The sequence below is a fragment of the Vidua macroura genome, chromosome 7 (genome assembly GCF_024509145.1).
Source record: "Vidua macroura isolate BioBank_ID:100142 chromosome 7, ASM2450914v1, whole genome shotgun sequence".
Classification (NCBI taxonomy): Eukaryota; Metazoa; Chordata; class Aves; order Passeriformes; family Viduidae; genus Vidua; species Vidua macroura.
The window spans coordinates 17,997,425-18,016,475 of NC_071577.1; the positions used below are offsets into that span (position 1 = coordinate 17,997,425).

General features: G+C 36.3%; 1 protein-coding gene across 5 annotated transcripts in view; it reads right to left on the minus strand.

Annotated features, from left to right (window-relative positions):
• Window positions 1-276: 276 nt before the first annotated feature.
• OSBPL6 (oxysterol binding protein like 6) overlaps window positions 277-19,051 on the minus strand; it is a 46,941-nt gene continuing 28,166 nt past the window's right edge. For 4 of the 5 annotated variants that reach the window (XM_053982912.1, XM_053982911.1, XM_053982910.1 and 1 more), the window contains 14 exons: window positions 17,657-17,822; window positions 16,579-16,709; window positions 14,387-14,494; window positions 11,910-12,047; window positions 10,949-11,036; window positions 10,497-10,750; window positions 8,086-8,223; window positions 7,695-7,758; window positions 7,031-7,109; window positions 5,634-5,778; window positions 4,380-4,524; window positions 3,273-3,399; window positions 2,603-2,725; window positions 277-1,676 (listed from right to left, as the gene is read on the minus strand). In XM_053982912.1, coding sequence (XP_053838887.1) covers window positions 1,568-1,676; window positions 2,603-2,725; window positions 3,273-3,399; window positions 4,380-4,524; window positions 5,634-5,778; window positions 7,031-7,109; window positions 7,695-7,758; window positions 8,086-8,223; window positions 10,497-10,750; window positions 10,949-11,036; window positions 11,910-12,047; window positions 14,387-14,494; window positions 16,579-16,709; window positions 17,657-17,822 — 1,815 coding nt within the window. In that variant the 3' untranslated portion in view covers window positions 277-1,567. The remainder of the gene's footprint in view (window positions 1,677-2,602; window positions 2,726-3,272; window positions 3,400-4,379; window positions 4,525-5,633; window positions 5,779-7,030; window positions 7,110-7,694; window positions 7,759-8,085; window positions 8,224-10,496; window positions 10,751-10,948; window positions 11,037-11,909; window positions 12,048-14,386; window positions 14,495-16,578; window positions 16,710-17,656; window positions 17,823-19,051) is intronic. The other variant, XM_053982913.1, reaches the window with a different exon arrangement.

Here is a 19,051-nt window from a genome sequence, read left to right on the forward strand (position 1 = left end):
TCAATCTTAAATAGAAAAATTGTATGTCCTGTATGGGCAGAAAGGAATACAGAGTCTGTGCATGAAATCTAACCTATCACCAGTGGTGGGATGTGAAACACATGCACAAATGGAAGACTAGGTCATACCATATGTATGGAATGTAGCTCTTATCTAATAAATTACTTTTTTTTCTTTTATTAAGATCTGCCCTCCTACTGTTTAATGTTTCAGAGATTTTCAAATAGAAAGTGCCAAGTCTTCTCCCACTTGTATTAACTGAGGCTTAGCAACACATAAGAGACTTTGTTTTTAATCAAAAAATATAGAACCACTTTATGAAAAAATGTAAAGTATATTTTGCACAAAAGCTGTTTTGGCAACACAAGTCGAAGTTGTTAGCTATAACACACGGGAGCCTCTGCCATACTCTCAAACATAATTTTAGATAAGAAAAGTGGATGGGGAAAAAACAGAGACAGGAAAATAAACAGTGTGTGTGGCAGAAAACAGTTGCTTTTACAGTACTATCTTGCTTCTAGAGAGAAGCCAGAGACCTTTACATGAAATCTTTCTGTGCTTTTAACACAGTTGCAAAGCTTCAGGGATTTCTAACTGTATAAACACTTTGGGGAAAATGAGATTCACTGAGAGGTCTATGTCCAGCCAGTACTAAATGTGATGATTGCATCTCAGCATCAGTCATTTAGAATATGAACTTCCTGACTAGCAACTCATATGCATTCACCAAAATTGAAATTCAACCAGCTAGCAGTTTCTTTTCAGTCTGATTATACAGTCAGCATCCCAAAGCTAAAGCATGTACAGTAGGTCTCATACCTCTGAAATACAGTTAGATGTTTGGTTACCTTTTGAGTTCAAATAATGCAGGTCTTCCAGTATTTATATTGTGATAAAATCCTAGAGCTTTAAAAATCTGCCCTTCACACAAGCCTAAGCATAGATATTTTAAAATTACTTAATGTACATCTTCATATTTTGTTAAGGCATGAACAATGGCATATGAATGGGAACAGCTTCCAGAAAAGCATATCTTTTTGACAAAGGCCAGTCCAAGCACATCACACCAAAGGACTAACCTGAAGCCAGAAATGACAGTGTTGTGACCCAAGAGTTTTTAACAAAAATAGTTGAAACAAAATGGAATTTTTTCTTTTTTTTTTTTTTTTTTAATTTAAATTGTATTACTCTTAATGTCTGTTTAAAGCACCGGTTGCAGTTTTGCGCTTACCACCTCTTCTGAGTGACTTTGGATATCTCATCTGCTTCTTTATTTCTGAATTTTCAGCGTATGAAACTTTAAAAGGTTTCTGTTTCCTTTTTTTCTTTTTTTTTTTTCTTTTTTTTTTTTTTAGTTTTGATGGCTGCTGCAAAATTAGAAAGATCCAGAAGTGGTCAGGGGCCTGGTCTAATGCACTTCCAAAAGTCCATTATAAAGATGAATATAAATGCATATGATATGGTTTTTCTGTAGACCCACAAACCACGCTTAGATATAAGAAACATATTGTGCATAGTTATTTTTTTTTCTTCAGAGTGATATGTTTACTAGGTCTACATTCTCAGTTTACCAGAGTACAGGAATGTCTACTTTACTAAAGCCAGGATCTTTTCGCAGTTCCCAGTAGGTTTCATTGGTAACCCAGGCTTCTCTTTGATTAGCGTCAATAACTTTTCTGTAGAAAGGGAAAAAAAAAAGAGAGATAAAGAGATGAAAAAAGTTTTTACCTTAGATATTGGTCTTATGTTATATAAAATCAAATTCCACACTTCTCTGTTCTACTGCAATATTAAATCAAATTTCATATTTCTAAAGGAGACAAGAACAGACAGGAATTTAAAAACAAAAATCAACCTCTACTTTTATCAAAAGCAGAAGACAGAGAAGACAGCCGAGACTGAAAATCTGTTGTTTGATCTGTAAGAGCAGGTCTCAGAGCCACCTAAAATCCCTTTGTTCACTACAGATTCTGATTATATGAAGAGGATTATCCAGTAGATATAGCTTACAGAATGTAAGCCTTTAACCATTTATTTTTTGTCTCTGCATTTTGCTTATATTATGCTACAACTGCGTCATGCACATTCAGTCTTTTCACTTTTGATTCCCCATGTTACACATAAGGCTACTTGGCATGACTAATCCTTGTTTCAGAAGAATGCTTAATTAAAAAACAGCCAATAAAGAAACACCTTCATTCAAAAATAAATGCATTTCAAATGTATACATATACATTTATATATACATGTTATATATATGTATGATGTTGCTGTTCAGGTCACATGGTATTACTTGTCTATGCAATGACTTTAAAATGCCCCTAGTCAAATCTTAGATCCTAATATTATACTTCTAATTCCACTTCAGCAGGAAGGCTTGTATAGCTGAAGCCCATTATGAGAAAATGATCATTCAATTATGAAGCTTAACTGTGTAAACATTACTTCAGAGAAGCAAGTATCAGATATCTTACTACCTTATTAAAACTGCAACCTTCCATGCTTTTATAATTATCAGTCTGTGTTGGTGGTAATTCTTGTAGTACTTCATCCAGTTACACGATGGAAAACAGAGACTTGCTACTCAAATGAAAAGACTCACTTAAAAAACTTGGGTACATATTCAATGCCGTTTTCTTCCATGTACCGCCTCCGAGCTCTCTGGAGTTCCTCTATTCTTTGTTTCTCAGATGCTGCTGCTTCTATATTTCCTTCCTCCAGAAGCCTGTAGGAATAACAGCAGGCTGTATAACAATCACACAGTGTCTAGTCCAAGGGATTTTCCAGCACCAATCATCACAAAAGGCAAGCAAAAGCCAAGTGTGTTGTCAGTGTTGTACTTTCAGATCTAGCCTGAGACACAACTCCCCAGCTACGTGTACCTGACCTACAGCCTCAGGCACACGCTTTGTTCAGCAACTTCAGCATATCACAAACACTGAAGGATTGATTGTGAACTGAGAATTTGGAAGGAATTAGTGTTGCTTCCATCCACAGCAGAAGTGCACGGCATTTCAGAGCCTGTTTTCCAGTTTGTCATGAGGAATCGGCCCCAAGGTTGCACTATAGCTCTATGGCATCAACAAAAAGCTTTCTAATTTCCCTCAGCTGGGCTAAGCAGAAATTTGAGTGCAATCCTGACTATCTCCTCTACTAGCAGAATCTTCCACAGCTTAATTCAGACTGCAGTGAAGATACAGACAAAATTCAAGACTCAGCCAAACTCAGCCTTGAGCCCACCAAATATTAAATGTATAAATAAGCATTCTTGCCTTTGATCTGGCCTGAATCGTGCATCTGTTGCAGGAAGAAGATCTTTCAGTAAAGGATCTAATTCATTGAGCTCAATAGCAAACCTTGTGAAGCCGTAATAACGCTCATAATTGGTTGGCATGGAGCCTGAACACATAAGACAAAGAAAAAAGCTTTTAAGCTATTACTCTAAATATGCAAGAGATTCATTCATTTATAAACTTTTAACAGAAAAATAGTTAAAATATTTTACTCTTACAATTAAAAAGCATCAAAAGCTATTCTCTAAATGAAACAAAATTCACTAAATATTAATATCAACTGCTTATCCTGCAGAGATTGTAATTACCTGTTAATAGACTCAAAGCTTTTATGATCTTCCTCCTGTTTTAAATAAAAACTAATGATTTCAAGCTTTTCAAATTAAAAACAGTTTCCTGTTCCCCAGAAAGTGGGCCTATCAAATGTCTGTCTAAAACCTAACCTTAACTGATCTTTGGAGTTCATTTTGGAACTCAGCACACACTCACAGACTGATTCGACACTACAAGGAGTCAGAACAGACATTGAAGAGAGCAGGGTGCAAAGTAGGGTTCAAAATACCAAAAAATAAAAAGTAGGATTTAAAATTCTAAGAACAATAATTCCTGGATAATGCATGTATGAAAGATACAGGTGCAAAGGATGACTAATTCAACCTCAGACCTCTAAGCAAGCAGCAAGTTGAACTCAGATCCTGAAAGTCCCAGGTGTTCACCATCTCTGAAGACCAATCCTTTAGACTAATAAAGCTTTAGTACAACAAATTCAATAAACCCCTATTTGGTGAATCCAAAAAAGTTACCCTGCTCTCTGTCAGAATGCAGACAGGCCAGCTCAGATGCCAAATTTTCTTCTTAATTTTATTGTTCTGTTGACCCCAAGGTCCCAGCACATCTGACCAGGAGTCAGACTGAGATGTAAAAGATTATGCCCTGTAAGAACATTTCCATTTACCATTATTATAAAACCATGCAAACTGTTGTTTGTCTAGACAGGGATTGTAATTTCTCTAGTATTATTTTGTGTATTTAAAATGTAGGCTAAAACAGCTTCACACCTTCCAGAATTTTTTACAAGCTTCTTACCTGGCCTCCATATGCATTTGGCTGAAGGTGCAACCCCACAATAGAGGCCTTCATGCCACTTTCCAAAAAGACGGTGAACCACCTTCCCTTCTTGATCTATCACAACACCCTGCACCTCATTTACATTTGAATTCCAGTAGTTCACCTGCAAGTTTAACCAAGAATTACTATCTCACACTGCTTTTCCAACAACCCATTGTACCAATACACATAATGAATCTATCTTGGCACATAGTGCCAACTGTCCAAATTCTGTGTTGGAGCGGCTCACCTGGAACTAAGAATACCAGAATTCGAAAATCCTATGGTCCTAACACTAACTGATTTAGTATAGGAGAAACACTGCATAATTTGCAATGTGGTTTTGACATCAAAGCATTTAAATTAACTGCACATCTGGGAACTACATTGTCAATCATTAACCCAAATCCCACACAATTCTGCAAAAATGACCCTTTGCCTGTCAGAGCCGGCTAGCACTCCTCTTCCTACATGAGGAGGTATTGAATATACTTGTACTTGTATGGGAATCCTTTCATGGGTGCTGAACACTACTGTATGCAGCAGGGAAGACATTCAGCCAGTATTACGTGTTGTTTCTTTCTGTTTCTCTGTTTTGCTTTTCTTAGACACATTTAGCTCTTACACCTTCATCCAAGAGCCAGTTGCCTATTCTCAGATTATCCAACAAAACACAAATTTCAGATTTATGTTAACTCCCCATTGCTAACACTAAAATGGTATCAATGTCTTTTGTTGCAATGTGCAGACAAATTTATTTTTAGGGAAAATACTTGATAGTAACATAGCTACATAAACTTCTGTTTTTATATATGGTCCTTGCTTGGATATTAACCAAAGCAGCAATCAATACATAATGTAAAGAGATAAAATATTGACCAACAAATTCTAGTAGAAGGAGAAGCAAAATGGCATGGTAGTGTACAGTGACTTTGTGTTTTCATTGTGTTAATATAAAAAAAGAAACTGACATTTCATTTTTAATCAAAAACCAGCAACAGCACACAGCTATATAGCAATGGAACACACTGATCTCAAGTGTTCAGTGGAATAGAATCATACTAATTGACATAGCATTCTCATTTGACAATTTACATTTTATGAATACTGATAAAAGGAATAAAAGATAAAATGTGGAATATGGACTTCAGGAATAGTGAAGAAACAGCTTGATGCACCCTTAAATTATACAGTTATATTAATATAAGATATATATTAACATCCATATGTTACCTTGACAAAAGTGAGTTTACAAATACAAACACTGCTTTTTGTGTTTCTGATAGTTATCTCTCCATAGTGCTCTATCCATCTCCTTCCACTAAGAATATTATGTATGCAAGTAGTGACTTTGTTCCAGACATAGTAATCTCCATACCTAAGAACAGATTAAGAAGTAGTTGGTAACATCTATTCATCATGATCATTACTGACAAAAAAGTAAAACATTGCTCCTTAATTGTAAAAACAAACCACACTGCCCAAAAACAGCAGCATAGATGACAAAGTCCTGTATCTGGTTACATCACTAATCCTCCTCAGAGAAGCTCACCTAAGCTCCAGGGCACAGAACTACAGAAAGGTGCTATAAACCACAAATAAACACACTGAAGCCCTGCATGGCCTATTCACTGTCCTCAGAGCATGAAGTGCTTTGGCCACAATTCCTATAGGGGCAGGACAGTGACCCAAAGATCAACTTAAGGCTGAATTGAGACTATTAGCAGAAAATGTATCTAAATCACAAATACAACAAAATAAATATGAGAAGGAGATCAAGGAAAGGAAATAGGAAGCCAGAAGCACATTGGCACATCATCCCTTTGCCTTTGTAACAACTATCCAGTTGCATCTCTAACATCAGACAAGATAATAAAACCAGATAATTCTATTATGCAAAGCACATTCTCCTTCAGAGTTTAGGGGAAGGCATGCAGACAGAAGACAAAGCTGCTCCAGAGTGCATTTACTTCAATTTTATGAGATGGATAAATAGGTGAAGTGATGCTATACTGGTAGAGGCAGAAAGAAAGGCTGGCTGCAATGTACAGGAGAAAGAACACCACGACAAAACCAGAAGACATATTTAAAGTACTCAATCCTTGCATATTCTTAGGATTTACAAGCTGCAACTAGTCTCACTGGTGGTGAAGCTACTGCTTCTCATTACTCTGCCAAACCATCTTCATACAAAGAACGAAGAATATATTTTATTTTATCCACATTTTGAAAAAAGACCTTTCATGGCCTGGTTGTTCTGAGGGAACACTCAGCAGCCTTAGGACTGAGAGCCTTAGGACAGCACCAGCTGCTGACAGTCCTGCATTGCAGCCTTGTTCTGAACAGCTCATCACTGCTGTACATAAAAAACATGGGTTCTGTCTCCCAAAACATTTCTATCCCCCTCTCTCCATCACATTCTAGAGTGCATATTTTTCTTCCAAAACCAAAAATGGATCTTCAGGCTCAAAAATATTCCAGTGGCCCCACCTGAACACTAAGGAGCGATTAGAGCTGGGCACCAACTCTCACCAGTACAATCCACGTGATGTCTGCTTACCCCAACCCATTCACAAGGCAGCACAGACTGGAATGCACACAAGGTTGAAAACAAGAGGAGAGTAGCTTACTTTGGAAGAGTCACATTCAAGGTCCCAACAGGCAGAATTTCCATTGATTTCCCCCAGAATTTGTTTTTCCACCTGATATCTGAATATAATAGTGAAATACTTAAAAAATTGAAATGACCAAGGTCTTCCCCTTGCACTGATTTGTGTGGCACCAGATCATCTGTACAGGACTACCCAATTCTACAGGGCAGTAGATAGTATGAATTTGCCATGAAAATATTAAGAAAAAAATACTAGAAAATTACATTAGGTCAGAAAAACTGAATGTAAGTTTAATTAAGAATTGTGTCTGTGCTGCATAATTGTCAAATGTCTTGTGCAAACATTCAATACAAATTAAAGGCATACACCAGTAGGTACAAGGAAAGAAAGAGTAATTTTTTTTCAACTGTAAAAAGAACTGTTTGTAAGAAATAGTAATTTTATTGGTAAAAACCTTTTAAATGGGAGAGTAGAAACAGGCTGCAAGTGACAGGGGAAATTGTAGCATGTTTGCCCATTGTTAATGAGAATTTGGAGTAAAATAGATCATCAGTTTATAATACGTCACTTCAAAATAATAAGTATAGAAATTCTGAGTAAGTTGCAAATGCAAAGCTCAGCTTTTACAAAGTTTTTACTTGACAATAAAAAAGGAGTTATGCTTTTGAATTAAAAAGTATACCTTGCCAAAACACAAAGTTTTTCGATTCACAGTGACAGGCCGAAATGGGAGGATGGTGGCTAACCTGAAACACAGTTTGGTTGAGTCAAAAACATTTAATTTTCACTCCTAAGACAGTACAATTTTTATTGCAATATGAAAATACTAAATAGTTCATGTTGTTATGAAAACAGATACAACTCAAGTGATTGTACTTTAAACAGTTCCTAGTGATTACTATAAAGATGTATTCCTTCTAGCCTTTAATGAAGTCCACTCATATTAACAATATTTATTTACTTCTAAGAAAGCAAACCATTCTAAGTAGAAAGAAAAAATGAGATGATTCTATAAAATGAAGAACAAAAAATAGAAATCTAAACAGGAGTGTCTAGCTAGAAACAAGGTTTACCTGCTCTGAGAAAAATCGAAATCCTTTGTCTTCTCTAATACATTCATAAGTTTCACCAAGCACTGGGTTAAATGGCTTGCTTCCTGCTCTAAAGTACGTAGAGGCATAGCCTGATGCTGCAAAGGCAGCTATGAGAACCTGTAAAAATACAGACCAGAACATGGAAATAGGCAGACATTCTTGTGTATGTGCCATCACTGTGTGGTACCACATAACTCATTTTGCTCAGTGACAACTGGATTAATGAAGCATGCCTGAGAGTGAAGCCATGCATCCCAGCCAGAACCAGTATAAACTTTATTTCTTCTGTTGATACAATTTCTTTTTCTTCATGGCCTCATTCAGTCTTTCAACACTCCCTTAAAATGACAACCTGCACATGACACAGTTTTTCTGCCTTTGACCAGACTTATCATTAGTGACCTAAAACAGACCCAGCTCTAGTCCTTCTTCCTGTAAATAAATATTATGTAATAACTTCTAATTACAAGATCACATACCATTTTCCTATGGGAACTATTTTATTTAGTGTCAAACATAAACAGTTCCCCCTGAGGATGTCCTTAGTCCAGAGCTATCTCCAAATCTTCCATACATATGCAACCTTAACAGCCAATGTACAACCACAATTTAATAATCTCTCAGCCAGGCCTGACAGGGAGTAATAAGTGAAGTGGCATGCCATGGTTATTTAGTTTACAGGTCACATTTGCAGAGTTTTTAAAAAAATCACATCAGCCAGTCAGAAGTCCAAACAAAACTTCAGAAAAACAATACAGGGATAAAAATGAGTCAGCTATTGGCAATATGCTACCAGTGGGGCAAACATTAACCAGGTTCCCCTCTCCTCCTGCTAGTGAGGACACAGCCTTCATGTGAGGTTTTATGCGCTTTGTTTTCTTCCCACTGTGTAATGGGTGCTCCATACTCTATTCATTTTGTATTATTCAGAAATGCAGCCTCAACAAAATTAACACTGTTTTCACAGGATTTTCTTCAACAGTAAAAACCTTAATTCTTCTAAAACTGTTTTCAGATTAATTTCAACTTCCTTTTCAATTTAACTATAAGACACTGGAGAGAAATGAAAGAGTTTACTATCCTTCATCCAGAGAGCAATGTGGAAAAAAAAGGTTTCCACAACTTTTGGATGCTTATTGAAGACAGCAAAGTCCTGATCTTTCAGAGAACAGTGAACACGTAGTAACATATTCACAGCATTCCTGATACAAGCTTTGGGTATTCAGTTTTTTTCCAAGTAGTCCCATATGCCTCAGCTCAAGTGCCGTTTGCATTTTTAGAGGTGCTGTTTAAAAGTTTGGCTTGTACTCCCAAGTACTGCAGTAGGCATCTGTAGCAGAGAAGGGTATTGAATCCACATTTCCAAGGAAGCTTTCAGTTGCACCATGGCTTTTCCTTCCTGAATTCTCCCTGCTACTTCAATACTGACCTACCAAACTTTTCAACAAAGGCAGTAATCAGTCTGCTTTACTCCTTACAATACTGCCCACTCCTTACAGAATCTCCTTCCTTTTGTGAGGGACAGAATCACAGAATGCTGTGAGTTGGAAGGGACCCACTATGATCACCTCCTGAGTCTTGTATGAAAACAGAATATGATGGTGAATAATTCAACTCCATTTCTCAAAATAGGTTCAACTTCTTCAGTGTTTAGGATGCCTCACTCTCCTGCAGGCCTTGTGAACACAGCAGTTCAGGGACTTGAGTGTGCGATTGTGTAACACCAAAGGCAACCTCTCTTCTCCCAGTTATCCACAGTGCTGCCAGCCCCTACCAGGGAACAGCAGATATGTTCAGCAACAACGCTGCCAACTTTCCCTTACAGCCTTTCCCTGCATCTTCTGAGGAAAAGGAGACATGACAGATCAAAGCACCCTGAGAGCTGAGCACAGGCTGCTGGCTGTCAGTAAAAAAAACAAAACAGACTTACAGGGGAGCTGAAGTTAGGCTGCCCAGGCAAACTTTGTTCTGGTGTTTTGAAACTTCTCTCTTAGAAACTGCCTGGGAGGACATCTTATTCACACCTATATTGATCATAAGGCAGCCATAGACTTGATTAACTCTTGAAGGCTGCTGGATTTGATCACTAAAAGCCAGGAAAGGATGCTGCAGAGCTAGAAACTGCCAATGCCTACATCTACAGTCATGGAGCATGATATCAATCTTAAATAAATGAGTTACAACTGCAGGACTTGGTTTAAGGTCAAGAAAAATCCCACAGCCTTGTTAAGATCAAACCTACCACCTGTAACTGTTCACAGCACTTTTCTGACCCAGCAGGGAGGGCTGTTTTCTGTGACCAGGAGGGGAAAGAGAAGACCCTACATAGACCCCACTCAACAGCTCCCTTTTTAACACAGACAGAAGAAGTGCTACACTAAATACATTACCATGCGTTCATAAGGATTATCTGTTTCAGCAGCCTTGTCCAAGAGTTCACTGTATTCCAGCTCTTCACAAAGATGTTGCAAGGTATTCAGAGGTTCATTTAGCTCAACTGGCATGGATACTTTGGAAAGATCTTTGCCAATGTTATTTCTCAAAATATTCCACAGATTGATGTTACTGGTGTCTGGGCTGGGAGCTGGGAGACAAGTCCTCCGTCCATTTCTGAATGCGCCTCCTGTCAGCTCACCATTAAGAACTGGGAAGGGAAGAAAAATATTGTCATAAGAAAGCACCAGACTAAGAAAAACAGAGTTCTCCATTCAACCAAATCACTGCCAGAACAAGCAAGCCCAACTTTATTCTTTTCAGCTGAGTTGGTCTTCTATTGACATGCAGTAATTCTGGTACATGAACATAACCACCGTAATTTCCCAAAGTTTGAAACACAGTATACTTTGCCGAGAAATGTTGTCTGCAACACTGGTGTTGTCCTCAGATATATTGTCACTCACATCACTGATATAAGATTCATCATCAGAAGCCTAAAACATAAGTAAAATATCCATTAACTCAAATACATATAAAATATACAGACAAAACAGACAGAAAGTTAACTGAAGAACAAATATTAAAAAAACCAATCTCTATCCAATTAGAACTATTAGCTAAATGAACTGAATGTTTCAATCTGTCCATAAGTGCCAATGTTGTCAAAACAAAGTGCTACGTTGTGCTCACGTTTCTGAATTCCTTATTATCCAAATACAGACATGAGATCTGCAAAAGGTGGCTTCAAGTAAGATCAGGGATGAAAAAAAAATTGATAACATAATGCGCTAGGGATGGGAGGTGAGAAGAGATAATCAGATTTGTGCTATTTATAAAGAACCAAACAATGAAACGTGACTTACGTTTCAGCAAACAAATTCTGTAAACTTCGATCTATCATTTTGCAAAGCAAAAAATCTCATCAGCATTAAGAATATTTTTAAAATTTGTTTTACACAACTGTTTTTTCAAGAAATATTATTTTTTTGTATATTTCTCTTATTACAGAGAATAACTTTATATACATATGTAGTAGAAGATTTTTTTGAAGAATATTTGAAAATCTAAATTTAATTGACTGCAGAGTCAGCTGTAACTGTCTATGTCATCCTTAGGTGGAACTGCCATAGCCTGGAAAGGACATGTACTGAACATAAATTACTGACACAACTAATTTCAGCTCAGTTTTACACTTCAGGGAACTCCTGCACCTCTTTATGTGATCTCAGGTTTGTTTATCTACACTTTACCAATTTTGATACCTTTTTATTCTAAGTAACATTACTAAAAATAAAGAAAAATTCACTAGTGGTAGCACTACCTAACTCTGTCCAGCAGCAGAGCTGCCACATGCTGTCACAGCCTACCTCGTTTTCTGACGAGCTGGCAGATAGAAGCACTTCCTGTGCGTCAAAGAACTCTGAAACAGATTCAGACATAGAGAGCCTGCTTTCATTAGAAACTTGCTGAGACAGTGGCAAACTGACATGAATTTGTTCACCCGTCTGTAAATAAAGCACAGAGAAGCAAAAGTATTATTTCTAATATTAAAGAAATACGTGTAGAAGGGTTAAATCACCTGAATAAGATTTCTATGACAAATACAAGCGCAGAAAGTAAAACCAGCATTTTAGTAGGACTTTGTGTGTACCTAACAGATGACATTGAGGATGACAAAATAAAGTGCATTTTGAACAGTGAGATACATGTCTTCATTTGAGGCCTACCCAGCATCTACTGCCAAGTTTTAGCAGCATGAAATTGCAGATCTAGTTCTCTATGCAGAGGATTGATTTTGTGGACAATAGCTGGATTGTGTCAGACGTGTTCGACCATGAATTTCAGATTAAATCACCTTTGGTTATAACAAATTACATCACTGGGAGCTAGTTTTGATACAACTAAAATTTAATTATAAAGATTTATAAGGTCTGGGAGTTATAAGTTACTTTCCAAATAAATGACCTTGTGAACCAGTTTAGTAACAATGTTTGAAATGCTTGAATATTTAGGAGGATAGCTATAATATGCATTTTTATGGGCTTTTATTCTATGTTTATACTCCAAATCTCATTTGCATTATGCCATTAACACTGACCCAATACTACTAAAATAAACTCTACAGTTTATTATAAAGAAATGTAACCACAAAGTCAAGGATTCAAAACTGTGCTATGTTGATGTCAGTAGTGCAGCAGGCTAAAACAGTGAAATATAACCTTCTCTTCCTGCTAGCGATGGGTGGAACATCAGATCAGTGTTACCCTGCAGGCTGTCACATTAAGAAAAAATTAAGATGCTCTCCTTGTACCATTTTACCACAGGATCTGTTGTTGTGAAGGGAAATAGATCTTGGACTTAATCCATTAATTCATACAGCATGTTGCTCCTGGGAGATAATACAGATGAAACTACTGAAGCCCTTTTAAAAATGGTTAACTCTTCAGATTGCAACACAATCCCCGTTATAATCTTATTCCAGAACTCCTGCATATGGTTTTGTTGACATCTTAATTCTGTAGAATTATTCTATACAGTTACCTCAAAAACCACTAACAAAACATCCCAAAAAAGCAAAGCATGCCAAGAGGTCAAAACCCCTTTTTTTTCATTAGGTCTGATAAGATTGTAGATGGACTGTGATGCTTAATGCTTGCTTATAATGAAAACAGAGGCTCATTTCACCATAATCATAACAGTAACAGGAAGTGACCAAAATTTTGAGGTTTCACATAAACTAGAGGGACTTGGAAAAATACACATGCTCCTACCTGAAAAAGACCCTTACACAGGCATTATCTATGTGCTGTAAGATTATAGAGATATATATAAAACAAGTAAGATAAGTGAATGAGAGATCTGGAAACTTTAAAAAATTTCTTCAGTCAGGCTTACTTCTACCAAGACAACGATGAACAAATGAAAAAGGAACAGCTAACCAACAAAAAATACAGAACAGAAGAGAAGGTCATGCCCAGAACTTCACTGTAGATTGCTGTGCTGTGGCACCATTTCACTTCTATGTTCTGTTGCTAGCCTCCCACATGTTGGATTCTTGGAAAAATTGTTCAGACATTTTCAGAAAACAAATAAACAGAAACAATTTTACCTTTTTTGCTTGTTGCCAGAAATAACTAGGAGACAAAACTATGTTAATTGAAATGGCATATGCATAGAAAAAAAAATAGTGGAAATGACAAATCAAAAACATTTTTGTAAAATGCAAGCAGAATGTTTGCCAAAGTGACCACACTAATTGTAATATAATATAGTCCACAAATTCAGATTTGTCATGAGGGAAGCTCACTGTTATTAATACAAATGTTTGTTAATCTGTTGACTAAGGAAAGCAAAATAAGAAAAACTAGATGTTGCAAAAAATATTAGCGCAGTGCATAGTTCATGGACTGAACCTTTTTATTTTAACAGTACCACTCAAAATTCTAAATGTGAGGCCCTTTAGACACTTGCAAAATCAGGTCATTAAGTAATTAATTGTTCTGTCGATTTAGCAAGAAACTAAGATACAGAATTGGTTAGCTACTGTGTGATACATTCAAATGCAGTAAAACCTCACTAATTCCCACAGCCAACAATTAATATTCCAAAACTGGAGTCCTTCTCTGTTCCACTAAAGAGACCAAGCTGAGTTTTTCATGTCTGACGTATGGAAAACAAAAGACTGAAGTTTTATTCTAGGTAAGGAAATATAACCTGACTTTTTCTATGTTTGAACATTTGCCAGTCTGAAAAGTTCAATAATTTTTTAGGTGTGTTTCAGCTATTTAGTGAGAATTAGCAAGGTTTGTTTGTACTCTAAATCCATTAAAGGCCAAAGTCTTACCTCATCAGGACTAGGGATAATATTTACACTGACAACCTGATCACAAATAACAGATTCTGAATGTATTCTGTTCAAGCGACTCCTTAGTTCAGCATTCTGGTTGAGAGCCTTAAAATAAAAATTGCACATTTCATTTAAAATTAAAATGTAAACATTAAAAAAAAAAAGGAATAAAAAAAAAAAGCAAAAAATAATAAGAAAAAAAGCTTCTTTCCAGCAATTTCCTAAAAAAATCACAGAACCTCCTTTCTTTCATTTATAGGGACATACTTATTTTGAGATCCTCTCTAACATGATTTCATCTTTGGTTACATTGCCTTCACTGTTTTTCAGGAGACAAGGGGATAGATGTTCTCCCACAATGCAACACTGGCATTCTACCTCAGTTCTTCAGAGAGCTCTTTGGCAGGTGTACTGGTGAGTTATGTACATTATGGAAATGGGGAGTGAATGCAGCAACAGAGTGAAACTGCAGAACAATACATGGGAACTATCCACAAAATGCCCAAAGAGGCAATTGCTGGTTTACAACTGTACAGCCTCTTCTGAGTCAAGGTTATCCGCACTCAGAGGCTACAAATAGAAATTGCTTCCTTTCCAGTAAAACCAACATAATTGCTAGTATCATTGTCTACCCACCCAGATCAATTTTATAGGCTTGCCTTTGTACTTATTTCGAACTAGTGATCCACTACAGTATCACAAATACCAACAGAATTCCACTGGTGTCTGGTATCTGCTGATTTTTCTTCTATTTTAAAGTCCAACCTAGATTATAAATTTGGGTGCATATATAATGTATTATCTGTTGCTTGGAAAGACTAGTGTGCAAGATTCTGAAATCCAGAAGTATAATATGCTACATATCTAGAACATGGCTGACTTAACCTTAATATATCCTCAGCACTGAGGATTATAGAAAAGAAGAACAGAGAGACATTTTGTTTCAGTAGAAAAGGATTGTTACAATGGAGTAAGAACCTTCTTCTGTCTCTCCCTAGTGCAGATTGAGGAATAGATTGCTCAAATGTACTAAAACAAAGAAAGACCAAAGGAAAATCGGTAAGCTTAAACTGTCATTGAACAGTTTAAATTACCCAATTTTGCTTTGTTCTGAAATGGTCTGGGCATATTCCTAGTTGACATCCCTCAGAGAGGGAAGGTAATGACTAACAGCAGCCTGACAGTAGCTTCTTCAACAGCTCAAACCTGGTCACGAGACTGGACAAACCCAGTCACAGTTAATTTTCCACTTCCTCTCCACTGGGACTGTGAACTAATGTGTGACAGTGACTTTTAAACTAATGTTGGATACCAGGACCAAGAAGAAAACATGATTCCCTGTTTCATGCAAGTTGCTAATAAATATCCACAGGTCTTAAATAAATTTGTGTCAATAACCAGAATACCTCTTGCTCCTAACTCATTTTAATCACAATGCACAGAAATCAATCTGCATAACATGATATGCATCTGCATCTATAGAAAGGTTTGTCTTTAAACATCTGCTCATACTTCATGCAGATGTAGTCCTCCACAACAATCCAGAAAATGCTTTTATGCTTCCTTGATTTTGAGGTTTCAAATGAATTTTGAAAAATTGAGTTATTTAGCAACCTGAATGAAATTTTGAAATTTGAATTTTGAAAAATTGAGTTATTTAGCAACCTGAGGACTTATTGTTGCTAATTTCTTCTCCCCCACTAAAGCAAATTATATTTTTTGCTTTGGTTTAAGTGGGAGAGATGCTGAGAGTTAACAGGTCTGTATCTGGAAATCCAATTTATCCGTGACAATATTGCAACCCAGGATTCCTTTTGCATTTAGAGACACTAACATATAAAACAAACCTGACAATATATGGTCAAAATTAAAAACTTAATTACAAAAACAAAAGTATTCCCTTGGCTGTGCTGGAACAGCTCCAAGAAAGACATCTAGCATCTGTATAAAAACATTTGATCCTTTTTCTTTACTTTGGAAAACCATAACAGATACATGCTTACACAAATGATATCCTTCATCTCCACATGCAGTGAGGTTAGATCTACATCATAACAGAATATGCCATAGTTCTGGCTGAGAACTTGGCTTTTTCTTGGCTCCTTTGAGGTGAAAGGAAATGGCCAAAATACAAAAGAAATAGTGCACCAGGTAAGATAGATGTGCTTGAAATCAAATCAAGAACATACCTGAGAGAGGGACTGTCTGAGGTGAGCTATTTGAGCATTGTGGCCTGTAAGATCCTGCTCTGAAACAATCTGTTTAAGCTTCTCCTTCTCTATAGCTATGCTGTTAAAGGCAGACTTCAAAAGAGAATGCACTAAGCAAAAAGAAAAAAACAAAACAGGTATTTTCTTGGCTACAGAAATCATATTGACATCTCACAATATTTCAGCAATATAGACATAAAGTGAGACTTCCATCCCATAGTAATGGACATTTGAAACAACAGCCTGAACTTCAAGTAATCCATGCCAAATAAAGTACAAACACTTACAGCTTGCAATTGCAATGCGCTGTATGTATGTTCACACATATCTCATCTGAGCATATTCATATGGAAAGGTGCATATTTGGAAAAATTGTGTCCAATATGTGTTATTTTCTTTCTGGTTTTTATTTGTACTTTTCAGAGGAAAAGAAACATCAGTTCTGCTAGACTTAATATTGTACTAATAAAGAGGATCACTTGGTCTTTAGACTGGTTTTGAATTTTTTAAGATGTCAGTCTCACATTTTTTCTATGCTAGTTATAGAACAGCAAACTGACAGGAAAACCTTTTTAAAATGGTATTTTTCAGTTTGTAGGACCATTCACTTACTGGCAATAAAATTGCAACTCAAAAGTACATTCCTGTAATAAGCTCTTTTTCCATTGATTCCATTGACACAGAAAACATTGCACAAAAATGAATTCACAGGATTATGTGCAGCAGTTACATTCTGAATCATCTTTGGGGAGAAACAATGCATTTTGTTGAGGAAAAAAGATGTTTGCAAATTCAGTCACATATTTACAGAATGGAGAAAGCAGTTCAGAAGACTTGGAAAACAATTTCAGAGTTTACTTATTTCTACATTTATGACATGCATGGAAAATATAAGAAGGATAATATATACTGCCTTTTTGTAAGCCACCTGAACAGCTAAAAACTCTTATACAGTATCACCCAACGTAGATGAAAGCCCTGGCCATAACTAAGTGAGGGCAATAAAGAAGCACAACAGAGAAGCACATTACAGGAAAGGCTTGGCATCTCCAGCTACCTTTTTGTGCCATCAAGCAGAATTCTTCTTGAAGCTTCATGTACTCGGTAGAGCACTCCAGAGGGTCTGTCACATGGCTTGGGGGAGCCTGAAATTCAATGTCTGCACAAAGGTTGGGGTTGGATGAATGCAATCGAACGGGTGACATTGTAGCACTGAAAGGGACCTACAGCGAGAAACAGCGAAGAATTGTTGCATAAGGTGTAACCAAACTTCTGACTCTGTTGAAGCAAAACAAAAGACTTAGTTCACAATGTGAAGAATATGGCAAGAGTGAACATGTAACTTCTTACTCTCCTAAATCTCAACACAGCTGATGCAGACTTCTCTTGGATTTTTTCACTGAAATAGAAAAAAGAAGACCTAAATACACAGCTAACAGCTAATGATGGAGTATTTAAATTCTAACGTTTACAAAAAATGGATGATTTCCTAATGCTTAGAAGATTACTGGAAAATTGAACCACAAGACGTGCTCCTTTATATTTGGACATTTGAGAGTAATTGTAGATGAGTCTGTTATTGCAATACCAACATTTGAAGTATGAAAGTTCCTCCAGAGATCTAGAAATAGGATATAATATTATCTGATATATCATTGAAGTTTTCCAAAACTATTCATAAATCTTCAGTTGAAACTCACTATACTAGCAATTATAAAGAGGGAAGAAGCATACAGTCTCTTTTCTTTTTAACTAAACAAACAAACAATAACAACAAAATAAAATCAGAACTCCACCTGATTTTCATTTAAAATACATGGACCTCAAATAAATGCAGAGAGCTACAGTTTAGTAAGATCGAGCAAAGAATTTAGTTTATTATCTTGCCACTTCGCTTTCTCTTCTACTTTTCAGGTACAGTAATAAAAAAAAAGTACATGCAAGACTTTCTAAGTTATATCTACATTTATCATGTACTGAGCAGTTTCCTGTGTGCTACATATGCACTGTATGGCTTCCACTGCTGTATAAGTGATGTGTGTGCAAGAGGATTTTGTATTTTACTTTAATTTACCATTTACACGCATTTATATGAAAATCAGGCCAAGAACACAATTTTCAACTGTAAATGCAACAGAAAGACATGCAGAACTACATTTTGTCACTTAAATATTAGCCACTATTTAATGTATCAAATACTGTTTAGTACATTAAATCTATTTAATTTCATTAGATTGATCAAATGTGTAAATCAAGAATTTTCACACTGCAGCCCAATGTAATCATTCAAATATGAAAAATGGGGCCAAAATATAAAATGTCTCTTCCAAGGCATGATAAAGAGCAGAAGATAACATAAAAAGTCATATTACTAAGAATTATTATCAACAGATGACTTCTAGAAACACTGTCATCAGTGGTTAAACTCGGTACTTTGTTATTTGATTAGATC